At 52.0% G+C, this 12,311-nt stretch overlaps 1 protein-coding gene across 6 annotated transcripts; it reads left to right on the top strand.

Moving 5' to 3' along the window:
- The first annotated feature begins 187 nt into the window (after nucleotides 1-187).
- Mtg2 (mitochondrial ribosome associated GTPase 2) lies at nucleotides 188-9,351 on the top strand. 6 transcript variants are annotated; one of them, XM_027954195.2, is made up of 9 exons: nucleotides 260-277; nucleotides 1,254-1,317; nucleotides 3,380-3,429; nucleotides 4,253-4,461; nucleotides 6,102-6,249; nucleotides 7,223-7,338; nucleotides 7,705-7,923; nucleotides 8,064-8,202; nucleotides 8,821-9,351. In XM_027954195.2, exons 4-9 carry the CDS (start codon nucleotides 4,258-4,260, stop codon nucleotides 9,210-9,212), a joined length of 1,218 nt encoding a protein of 405 aa, XP_027809996.2. In that variant the 5' UTR covers nucleotides 260-277; nucleotides 1,254-1,317; nucleotides 3,380-3,429; nucleotides 4,253-4,257; the 3' UTR covers nucleotides 9,213-9,351. The 6 variants fall into 6 exon arrangements, with proteins under 6 accessions (XP_027809992.2, XP_027809996.2, XP_027809994.2 ...); XM_027954191.2 differs by lacking the exon at nucleotides 3,380-3,429 and having other exon boundaries at nucleotides 188-277; XM_027954193.2 differs by lacking the exons at nucleotides 260-277; nucleotides 3,380-3,429 and adding an exon at nucleotides 311-608.
- The last annotated feature ends 2,960 nt before the right edge of the window (nucleotides 9,352-12,311 follow it).

A 12,311-nucleotide genomic window follows, 5' to 3' on the forward strand; every position in this document is an offset into this window, starting at 1 on the left:
CTGGGGACGCGCCCCGGCGTTCAGTCTCCAGTCCCAAACTGCACAGGAGGCCGGGGGCGGGGCCACACGCTGTCGGGGCCTGCGCAGGCGCGGCCGGATCCAGCCCCGGAAGCAGTGGTTGCCCCGGAAGTGGTGGCTCCTGGGGCCGGCGGTAGCGCGGCGGGCTGCAGGGCCTTTTCCCGTGGGTCGCGGCGGCGCGGCCGGGCTCCTCGGGCCGGTGGTCGGGTCTGGAGCTCCGGAGGCCTCCCCGGAGCGTGCGGGAGAGCGCCCAGAGGTGGTGGGTGGCGTGGGGTCCCTCATCGCGCCCTAGTTCCCGGCGACGCCCGCGTGCGCGCCGCGCTCTGAGCGCCCCCGCTGCAGCTGGGGCCCCGGAGAGCTAGCGGTGCCTCGGCGAGTGGCCGCCCGCAGTCTCCGCCCTGCAGGGCCTCAGGAGGCAGGCGCCACACCGGGGGAGCCGGAGAGTGGCAGTGCCCCTGCCCCTGCCCTGGACTCCGGACGGGGGGAGCAGGGGCAGGACCAGCAGAGGCCCGAGGTGACTCCGTGAGTGCCGCCCTGACCTTCAGGCCGGAGCGGACTGTCGGGAAGCCCTCCCGCTTTCCTTCCAGGCGGTGGGTCCTGGTGAGGCTGCTGACAGGGCAGCCTTGTAAGGGCTGAGCCTCAGCCTCTCCGGGAGGTTTTGGCAGTAACCTGTGGACCAGTACAAGCCGAGCTTGACCCTAGAACCACAGTGACAGTGTCCACCTAAGTCTGTAAAAGCCCTGTCCTGAGGCTGCCAGGCTTGTCTCTGTCAGACCCGATCCTGGATTCTCACCGTCGCCGTCTTTATTGTTGTGTGCTCAGCTGGGCCCAGCGCAGGGGTACTGTTTGACGGAGCGTGAGAAGAGTTGTGACGATCACAGCTCCTCACACTTGCTGCCCAGTGTGCTGCCCTGGCCACGTGTGGCTGAGTGCCTGTAGGGCTGAGGAACCAAGTTCACATTTCATTCAATTTTTTTTAATTAATTGAAACTTAATAGATCCAAGTGGTTGGAAGGGTTACGATAATGGATAGCATAAGAATAGCCTCATTAGAAAGGAAATCAGGACCACCAATCAGCACTGCAGAGTGTAGAATCTGTTCCCCTGGCAAATGAGGCCTGCATCATCAGTGGGTTCCCTCAGCTCCAGTCAAAAGGGCAGAAAAGGTACGTCAAATCAAGCAGGATTTGGAGGGGGCTTTGCAGTCAACCTGCTTCTTCATCACTGATCTTCAGGGCTCGGGCTCCAAGACAGATGGCATGAGTTTCTGGCTGAGTTGCTGCAGGCGCACTTGTGTGGGTAAGCTGCAAGTTTCTCTCCCAACCACCAGTTTTTACACTCCTTCCTGGTCTCCTCTTTTAAGTCACCTCTCTGCCTCCAATGTATTTATTTTTTATGTGGTACTGAGGATCAAACCAAGGGCCTCACACATACTAAGCAAGGTTTATACCATTGAGCTACAATCCCAGCCCTCCCAGTTATTTTGCTACTAATGTATAAGAACACAGTTGATTTCTAAGTGTAACCTTGTACCCTGCAACCTTGTCCAGCTCCTTTTTTTTTGGGGGGGGGAACCAGGGGGAGGGTAACGGGATTGAACTCAGGGGCACTCGACCACTGAACCACATTCCCAGCCCTATTTATTTTATTTAGAGGCGGTTTCATTAAGATGCTGAGCACCTTGCTGCTGCTAACACTGGCTTTGAACTCTCGATCCTCCTGCTTTCAGCCTCATTTTTTGATTCTGATTGTTGGTTTGTAGATTTCCCTGGGCCTTCTGTGGAATCCCTCGTCTCTTCTGTAAATAGGGAGTTTTACTTCCTCCTCCTTCCATTCTTTTACTGCAATGTCTGAAAGGACTGTGTGGCATAGAGGTGCTCAGCATGGCTGTCTTGCCTTTTTCTCCATCATGACTGAATGTAGCTGGAAGCCCTGGAAGACCTTCTGTCAGTGGGGCAGTGCACCCTTCTCCTGGTTTGCTGTTGCAGTGGTTGTAGGGTCTGCCACCATGGTGAGGTGCCCCGTGGGTTCTGCCTGTGTGTTCTGGGGCAGCTCCTCCTGAGTCTTGGTGCTTGTCCCTTTCCATGCTGCCAGGATGGAAAGGGACAAGAACTGTTTTGCCATGGGTCCTTCGTGCCTATGCACAAGCGGTATTACTCTCTTCTTTCTTTTTGTAAAGTCAGGTTTGGTACTGGGGCTTTACTGGCCTATAAAATTAGTTATATAGTCACCATTAGCTCCTCTCCTTTCTGAAAAGGTGTGTTTAAGACTGGTTATTCTTTGAATGTTTGATGGAATTCATCAGGAAAACAGCCTGAGTCTGGGATTTTGTTTGGGGAATGTTTTTTTTCTAACCAGTTCAACTTCTTGAGTAACCTCAGACTGCCTGGGAGTGGTGGATGGCAGGGAAGCTGGATGCAGTGCACTGGCAGCACTGAGAAATAGCTCACAAAGAGCGTGCGCTGGACCAGTGCTGCTGCTGCTGTCCACACCACCCCAGAACCCTCGCCCCGTGTGCAGATCTTCATACCAAGCCCTTCTCTAGCTCTTTGGAATGCCAGCTATGAGCCCCACGATTCAAGTGTATTCTGACACTGTGCCAGGGAAAGGGGATCTCATAAGCCATATACTCAGTTACACAGAACCACTCCCGTCTTGATAGCAGTTGCAAGTAATGGGTCTCCAGGTACCCACACTTCTGTCGGACTTTTCTACAACAAGGAGGGTTCCTCCATCCTCTCCGCAGGTTCACAGGACTCGGGAAAACTTGTAGCATTTACTTGTTTGTTGTAAAGGATCCATTATTTGTAAGGAGACCGCAGAGGATGCAGTGAACAGCCACAGAAAGGCCCCCAGTATGGGAGTTTCTGCTCCTGTGGAATTGGGTGGGGACCCTCCAGCATATGAAGAGTTTGGCCCAAAAACTCTCCAGACCCCATGGCTTGGGGTGTTGGTGGAGGTTCCTCACGAGGTGTGATCACTTGTTGGCTCAGTCCCAGCCCTTCTCTTTGCTGGAGGACAGGGTGAGGTGAAAGTCCCAAGGTTTACTCCAGGCCTGCTCTTTCTGGTGACCAGCTCTTGTCCTGAAGCTATCCAGGGGTCACTGAGAATATCTCATAAAGCAAGCATCCCCCTCTGCACTCCACAAGTCCCAAGGGGTGCGGTGCTCTGGTCAGATGCCACTCTTTACTCTTGTTTTTCCCATCACTCAGGGAGAGAATCGCTAGGGTCTGGAATGTGGGGTCAGGCCCAGGGCAGAGACCAAGTAGATGTTGCTCATCACATCACAGTGGGACAGCCAGTGCTGCTCTGTCCCGGTGGGTCAGCTCAGCCTGTCCTCACCATCCCTGTCCATTTTCAGGTGAGGAGACTGAGGCAGCAGGTGTGTAACCTTCCCTGGGTCGTGCCAAGGTGAGTGGCAAGGCTGGGAGTTTGTTAGAAGGCATCAGGGTGTCATATATGCTGATTTTGTTACTGAAGGGACTGTAGAGCCTCTTGAATGGGGTCTTGTGCCAAGAACTATGCTGTCACAGGGAGCAACCCAAGGAGAGCCAGGGTACCTTGGAAGGTGTGGCAGTGCAGGGCTGCTCATGTGTTACTGGCCTGAATAGCTGGCATGTAAGAATGAAGGGATTTCAAGCTGGGGATCAGTGGTAGAGTGCTCAGATTGGGGCTGGGGCTCAGTGTTAGAGCGCCCGCCTCTCACCTGTGAGGCCCTGGGTTCAATCCTCAGCACCACGTAAAAATAAGTAAATAAAGGTATTGTGCCCAACTATTATATATATTAAAAAAAAGAATGAAGGGAATCTTAACCTAAAATATCCAGTGTTCTCACGTTCCAGTTTAATTATTTGAAGCTGCAGGAGATTAACACACTCAGTTATACTTGGACAAATGGATATTTTTATTTTGAAACAATTTTGACTTGAGGTTTTGCTTGCCTTTTAACATTTGCATTAAGCAGCTACTCGATATTCCCCAGAGAAGTATTCCCAGTCCTGTGGGAGACCTAAGGATTTTGATCTTTGTGTGCATATTCTGCTTACATCACAAATGGGCTGGTGGGCACCACAGGATGCCAGGTGCTTAGCATTGAAACATGGATTATTGGTTGGTCCTGTCTCTCTCAGGCACCCAGGTTCTTTCTCCCATGCACCAGGCACTTTGCTTTAGCTTCAGCTTGACATTCAGGGTTCAACCAAACATCTTATTTTGCCCATTTGGCTCATTTTAGGGGCCATGATCCCTGTGAGGCTGTTCTCAGCAAGCTCTCAGACCCTGTTGGAGGGCCTGGCACAGTGGACCCCGTCTGCACAGGCCAGCCTCAGGCCCTGCCGGCTCCTTCCACAGCAGGCTTCACCCAGGATGCTGTCAGTGGGCTGCGTGGACCACACCAAGCATCAGGAGACCCCTGGAAAGAAGCCACTCTCTGAGAAAAAACTGGTGAGATTTCTCAGCTGGGAGCACCCTGCCATGGGCTCCCCTTTGGAAGGTAGCAGGGTGTCTCATATGCTGATTTTGTTACTGAAGGGACTGAAGAGCCTTTTGAATGTGGCCTTGTGCCAAGGACTGTGCTGTCACAGAGAGCAGCCCAAGGAGGGCCAGGTACCTTGGAAGGTGTGGCAGTACAGGGCTGCTCATGTGTTACTGGCCTGAATAGCCAGCATGTAAGAATGAAGGGATCTTAACCTAAAATGTCCAAGGAGAAGTGGCCCTTTGGTTTTATAGTTTAAGTCTTACAATTATTCTTCTTTTGTTTACCAAAACCTATTTAAAACAAGAATGGTCTTTTAACTAAATTTAAGAAAATACAGCTGAGCATGGTGGCACATGTCCATAATCCCAGTGGCTTGGGAGGCTGAGGCAGTAAGATCATGAGTTCAAACCCAACCTCAGCAACTTAGCAAGTCCCTGAGCAGCTCATTGAGACTCTGTCTCTAAATAAAGTATAAAAAGGTCTAGGGATGTGGCTCAGTGGTTAAGTGCCCCTGGGTTCATTCCCTAGTATCAAAAAAAGAAGAAGAAAAACACATGTTTGCATCTCACTCAGTCTCCTGCAGTTCTCCAGGTGCATTCTAAGAGCAGGGCCTCCAGAGGAGGCACATCTGGTTAGCTCAGGAGCAAAGCAGTACCTGCCTAGCCACTTGTTTACAAAAGAAGGGAAGAGAGTGGGGAACTTGGGCAGGCAGCAGGCAGATCAAGGATCTGGCATCTGGTGGCCGAGGGGACGCCCCTTCCTGGCTTAGGCCCAAGTCTGCATCTTACCACTTCTGTTTTTCCCCAATCAGGTGGGTCCTGATTTTGTTGGCACATAGCAAAATGGCACAATGAGTTTTTGAAATAGTAATTCATGGTTCCAAGTGGTGGTACCGGGGAATCATAAGCTCTTTATATAACCCACTGGGTGGGAAATACACATGACCTGAGTCCTGAGGAAGGCAGAGGACTGTCAGGGACCAAGGGTATATCTGTCCTTGCAGACCTGCAGAAAGCAGGCGTCCCCATGGATACATTTTGGGCATGGGCACTGTGCCTGAGGCCTGGGGTAGCTGGACTTGTAAGACGAGCTAATGTGTGATAACTAAACTAGTTAGTTGTTCTTTAGTTGCTTCTTTAGCTGGTTGTGCCTGCCTTCAGGACCTGTAGAGAGAGCTGCTCTGAAGAAGGGCTCTGTGTATCACCTCTCTGCATGTCACAGAGAAACCCTAGCAGTTAGGGACAGAGAGTCTTCTCTCTTCACAGCTGAAAGTCCAGGAGAGACTCCACCTTAACCTTGCTGCAGCCTACAAAACTAGAACTAGAATGTTAGCGAAGACCGGACTGTTGGTAATGTGTCCCATTGGAGACAGCTGGGTTCTCTTTAGATTGGAAATGCCGAGTTCCTTTTTGAAGGAACTGAAGCCTAAAAAAATTGTAATGACTTGTGAGAACTGATTTTTATCTTTGGGTTTTAGGAGAGATTAGTAATACTATCACCATAAACTTCTAATTTTATAAAAAGGCATTTTTTTTCGTGGATACTTGGTCTCTTGGAAGGACCATGGGGTGTAGCTAACGCTGTAGGTGTCTTGTGCTTTCTGTAGAAGAGGTATTTTGTGGACCATCGGAGAGTGCTTGTTCGAGGAGGAAATGGAGGCTCTGGCATGAGCTGCTTCCACAGCGAGCCCCGCAAGGAGTTCGGGGGCCCTGATGGTGGAGATGGTGGCAACGGTGGCCATGTCATCCTGAGAGGCACGTGCCCTGAGAGTATCTGGGGAAGAGCCGGGTCCTCACATCTACCTTCTTATCCTAACGTGTCTTACATTAAATACTTGATATGTAGACATTTTTATAAAGCATGTGGGTGTTCATAAATGGTGCACTGAAAGCCAGGCACGGTAGTGCAGCCCCTAATTCCAGCCACTTGAGAGGCTGAGGCAGGAGACTTGCAAGTTTAAGTCCAGGCTCTGCAACTTAGAGATGCTGTCTCAAAAATAAGAGAGAGCAGGGGGCTGGGGACAGGGCTTAGTTGGTAGAGTGCTTGCCTCACATGCACAAGGCCGTGGGTTCAATTCCCAGCACCACAAAAAAAAAAAAAGAGAGAGAGAGATGAGGTGTGGCTTATTGGTAGGGTGCTGCCTAGCATGTGCAAGCCCTGGGCTCAGTGTCCAATATTGCCGAACAAAAGAACAGTGCGCTAAAGAAAGAAATCAGCCTCGAGTGCTTTCTTTTGTTGTCCGGGACACAAACGTAGTGTGCAAGCATGTGCAAGCCCTGGGCTCAGTGTCCAATATTGCCGAACAAAAGAACAGTGCGCTAAAGAAAGAAATCAGCCTCGAGTGCTTTCTTTTGTTGTCCGGGACACAAACGTAGTTTACGTTTAGGAATCTTAGCATGGTAGTAGATGTCAGAGCCTCAGTCTTAGTCAGCACACATAAGCCCAAGTGCTGAGGAAGCTAGGAGCAGAGCATCCACAGCATGGTAAATAGAGCTTTCTTTACACTGATGGCATCATGAGTAACTTCAAAATTTTCAGGAATGGAAGTTTCTTTGAAGGAAAGTAAGAGCTTAATTTTTAATTGTGTTGCTTGTGAGTAATGCCTGCCCCAGCTCTATTCCTTATCTCGTGTGCATCTTAAGGCTCCTAGGAAAGACAGAACGTTAGCTGCAGGCACTTGTTCTGTCTCAACCCAAAGGGACGTCTTCGTTCTTGCTCTGCCTCTAGCTGACCAGCAAGTCAAGTCGCTGTCGTCGGTCCTATCCCAGTATCAGGGTTTCAGTGGAGAAGATGGTGGCAGGAAGAACTGCTTTGGCCGGAGTGGCGCCATGCTCTTCGTCCGGGTAAGCCCAACTGCTGTATCCACCTCTCCTGTCATTGGCATCAACTGCTGAAGGCACGGGTGACAAGGCAGGGGGAGTACACACCGCACAGGTCTTTGTGCACTAGTGTGGGCCCTGTGCAGGTGAAGAGGCCTCAAAGGGGGCAACCTACAGAGCACACCTGTGCCCGTCTCTGGCCAAGGCAGTCCTCTCATTTTAGAAACACTTAAAAACACTGCTAAAGCCACTGAGCAGTCTGATTGATTGACTGTGAACAGCCCCATGGAACTCTTGGTGGCCAGGATTGTGCTTGGTGGCTGTGAGAGGAGAGGTTACCCTGCAGCCCTGATTGTGCACTGTAACTCATGAATACCATGCTGCTTTCAGGTTCCCGTGGGCACCTTGGTGAAGGAGGGCAGTGAGGTCGTGGCCGACTTGTCCCAGCGGGGCCAGGAGTACATCGCTGCACTGGGCGGGGCAGGCGGGAAAGGCAACCGCTTCTTCCTGGCCAATGACAACCGAGCCCCTGTGACTTGCACCCCGGGAGAGCCGGGTCAGGAACGCGTTCTCCACCTGGAGCTCAAGACGGTGGCCCATGCTGGGATGGTGGGTCCCTGGTGGCAAGATGAGCTACTGGCTTAGGGGACAGTAACAGCTTCTCAGCTCATTGGTCCCATCTCAGCCAGCTGCCAACTGCAGCATGAAGGGCCTTCCCAGAGTCACGGGCTGTCTTCCCTGTCTTCCAGGTCGGCTTTCCCAATGCTGGGAAGTCCTCGCTGCTCCGGGCCATTTCAAATGCAAAACCTGCTGTGGCTCCCTACCCCTTCACCACCTTGAAGCCCCACGTGGGGACTGTTCACTGCGAAGGTCACCAACAGGTGGCAGGTAGAGCATCCAGAATCTGCCCCCAGGGGAGTTAAGGTGATCTGAGCAATTCAGGAAAACAACCAACTCCCAAGCTTGGCGTACTGTTTTTCCTAACTGAGACAATTTTAGTGAGTCTGTTGTGTCCTGAAATCAGCACCACCCCCTGCCATCCAAGCTTCAGGTCAGATCTGGGAGTACAAGTTTGCAACCTGAGGAGTTCTGCCACGGCTTCATTCTTCCATTGTGAACTCTGCCCTGATGTAGACGTGTGCTTTAAAAAGCTTTCCCTGTACCATTTTGAGAGAAGAAAACTTTTTCCAGAAGATAATGTACCCAGTAAAAATAGCCTGCTGGAAAGGTGGTTTGTATAGCACTTTATGTTTGCAAAGGGCTCCACAATGGTTTCCCTCAGTAATCAAATTATTAATAGAGTGCAGGAAGCCGTTTTTTCCTTTTTGGATCATGTTTGAAGCCAGAAAGGACAGGAACGAGTTAAGCACTCCTCATCAGATCAGCCTCATCTTGCATTCTGCACATCTGAAGGCTGAGGCAACCCTAGGGCCTGGCTCCCCAGCCACCAGGTTGAAAGTCCAGCCTGTGGGGCCCACCATGACCCTATGTTCTTATTTCCTACAGTGGCAGACATCCCTGGCATCATCCGAGGCGCCCACCAGGACAAGGGTCTGGGACTCAGCTTCCTCAGGCACATTGAGCGCTGCCGCTTCCTCTTGTTCATAGTGGACCTTTCCCTACCAGAGCCATGGACTCAGGTGGATGATTTAAAGTACGAACTGGAAAAGTACAAAGAAGGCCTGTCTGAGAGGCCCCATGTGGTTGTTGCAAACAAGATTGATCTCCCCCAGGCCAGAGCCCATCTGCCCCAGCTCCAGGACCACCTGGGACAGGTCATCGCCCTGTCGGCAGTGACTGGGGAGAACCTGGAACAGCTGCTGCTGCACCTGCAGGTGCTACACAGGGCCTACGTGGAGGCCGAGCTGAAGCGAGGCAGCCAGCCTCTCAGGTGGTAGCAGTGCACAGTGGCACCCGTGTCCCAGGGCAGGGTACTGCACAGGCAGTGGACACAGGGGCCTCCAGGCCACCACACAAGCAAACCTGATTATAAAATGTGGGTGGTTTTGAACACATAAGAGAAAGTGCTTGTAAATATTGGAGAGTGTTGGTGCTTCTGTTTTCCCTGCCAACTTAGGGCTCCCCCACTCTCTGGCGTAGTGCTCCCTCAGGTGGTGGAGCATTCTCTGCCACCTGACATCACCTGCTCCCAAGTGCCTTACAGACTAATTTGCTAACTTGACTCATTTGTGCTAATTAACACCCCTAATTAGGAGGAGGACCATGCCACTGGCTGATGTTAGCAAACGCTGCTGCTGCTGCTGCTGTGCACGCACGGGCTGCTGGGGGAGCTCAGCAGAAGAGCGCAGCCAGAGCCTGGGGCTCGAGCATGTTAGCACATGTGGCAGAGGTAGCCTTTGGTGTCTACTGCCTGTGACCCACAACCTTGTGGTGCAGCAGGGCCTGGGCACAGCTCCTCAGTGGTGTTGCCTGCTATTCCCAAACACGAAGACGGACCTGGCTTCGCGACTGAGTGCACCCAATATCCGGCACAGGCACGCCCCGCCTCTGGCTCTGCTCAGTGTGCACAGCGGGTTGCTAACTGCAGGCAACAGGAGCCTGAATGGCCAGCATCACTCTCAGCAGGCGGCCAAAGCAGTGCTCTGCTTGCTGGGGTTTGAAGAGAACCCTTGCTTTGGGCCAGGCAGTCACCAAGACTCAGCAGGTCCTGTAGGGACATCGTTGGCCTTCTTCCTAATGCCGACAGGAGCTATGCTCTCTCTTCCAGGTGCTGTGCTCTAGGAAAGCAGTCTCTTTCCCATGGGGGGCTCGAGGTTGCCCCAGCACCTCACTGAGTACAAGTGGGGCAGGATGAGGGTGGCCTACCCTTCAGAATGCTGCCCCTAAGACCCCAGTGTCTCTCTGACATGTCCCTGATGACCATCAGAAATGGCGGGGACAACAGAAGACAGAGAAGGGGCCCTCAGCATTTGGGGAGATACCTGTCACAGGGTGAGGTTTGCCATGGGATCTTAGGCCAGCCAGGAATGCTCTGTGCAGAGGTCCTTTCTGTGCATTGGGGTTGGGCTGCCTTGAATAATAGGCCTGTGCCTAGGCTTTCAGGAGCAATTCCGTTTTGATCTAACATCAAATCTGCAACTAGAACATGAGGTCCTTTACCCAAAGCTTTATTTTAATGTCTTGTAATTTCAAAGGTCCTCATGCTCTAGAAACCAGGGATGGGTCTTGCATCTGTTTGCTTTCTCTTTCAGGCCACCACAAAGGGTTTTGTAGTCAAGCCTGGCCTGAGAGCGTTAATTATCCATAGCTTTCATCTTTGTGCGGGGCCTCCCTTCCCTGACCCTGTCACAGCCCCCGCCCAGCCTCCCTGTGGTTCAGAGGCCTTGGTCTGGACTGGCTCCTCAAGAGTTGAGGACACAACTATCAGTCCTTGGCTGAGACCATTGCCACACCATCACTGGTGTTGCCTGAGCTTTCCTGACAACAGGAAGCCCTGTGGCTTCCTAACACTGTTCTCCTTTAGGAAGGAAAAGTTGGACTCAGTCTACCTGCCAAGTTCCTGTTTGCTTTTACAGACAGTTTTCTTTTTGCCATTCTGGTTTTTAAATTTTTTTTTCTTTAGTTTTCGGTGGACACAATATCTTTATTTTTATTTGGTGCTGAGGATTGAACCCAGTGCCTCATGCATACTAGGCGAGCATTCTATCACTGAGCCACAACCCCAGCCCCTAATTTTTTTTTTAAATCTTCATTATTTATTTTTGTGGTGCTGAGGATGGAACCCAATGCCTCACACATACTAGGCAAGCACTGTGCCACTGAGCCCCAGCCCCTCAACTCACCCTCTTAAAGCCTGCCTTGTGGTGGTTAGTAGACACTCAGGGTTTTGTGCCTGTCACTGCATCCAGAGGTTTCCAGTCCCCAAAGAAACCCTGTCCCTATCAGACATCACCCCTTTTCCCTGGTTCCAGATACTAGTTCAGTGTCCCCGCGACCCACCTCTGACCTTGCCTTCTCCCCTCTTCCTGCAGCTGAAGGCCAGCCTCAGGTGGCCAACTGCCCCAGCCTTTAGTGGCAGGTGCATTCCCCTGCACCTGTCGTGAGGCAGGTTCTGCCTTCCAAGGCAGAAGGGAGCACCAGTCCTCCCACACAGGGCCTTTGGTTCTCATTCTGCCCTAGCAGCCTTAAAGGAGCTGACCCCAAAAAGGCTGTGGGCAAGTATCTGTGGAATGAGCAAGTGAGTGGGCACCAGTACTGGGTACATTTACTTAATTCAAACAGGAAGGTGGTGCTAGAAGACTCAGGCAGCCTTGCCCTTTCCCCGTTGTTCATCCCAACTTTCTGCCCCCTCCTCCATCACAACTCCCTGCCCTGCCATCCCAATTCCTTGCCCCCTCCCACTCCATCCCAGCTCCCTTATTCAGTGACCTCACACCAGTCTCCAGTGCTTACTGTAACTAAGGAGCCCTGTACCAGGGCAGGCTGTATATATCTGCTCTGTGTTGTTTTCTGTCTCCCATTATCTGTCCTCACTGACTGGTGACATTTCTCAGACACTTCAGTAAGCCAGCTTTTTGTTGCTGGAGATTTTCTCTTGGATGTGGGTCAGCCACCTACAAACAGTGGCCAGAGGCCCTCCAAGATGGGTCTGGCCTGCCCTGAGGCAGTCCTCAGTCTGTCTTGCTTGGGAGCCTGCCTCCTGTGGATAGTCACCCCCAGTGGTTCTGCATGGGTATCTGCCATGAGCTGCAATCTGGCTACTCCATGATTTTTCTGGAAGCAGGCCTGAAAATGGGGACCCAAGCTTCAGGATGCAAAATGTCCCTAAATTCCCCAGCTTTGAGTCCTGTACTCCACCCTTACCCTGGCACCTTTGCTCTAGAGCTTCTATCCACTTGGTCCAGAGACCAAGCCTCCAGCTCCAGGAGGGCTTTGGGGGTGTGCTCTCAGCCTGTCCGCTCATCTACTGCCCCAGGTCTGCTTCAAGATTTGTGGGTGTGTCTAGCCCAAACTTCCTTTGTGCACAGAGGTTCCCA

The sequence above is a fragment of the Marmota flaviventris genome, chromosome 2 (assembly GCF_047511675.1).
Source record: "Marmota flaviventris isolate mMarFla1 chromosome 2, mMarFla1.hap1, whole genome shotgun sequence".
NCBI lineage: Eukaryota > Metazoa > Chordata > Mammalia > Rodentia > Sciuridae > Marmota > Marmota flaviventris.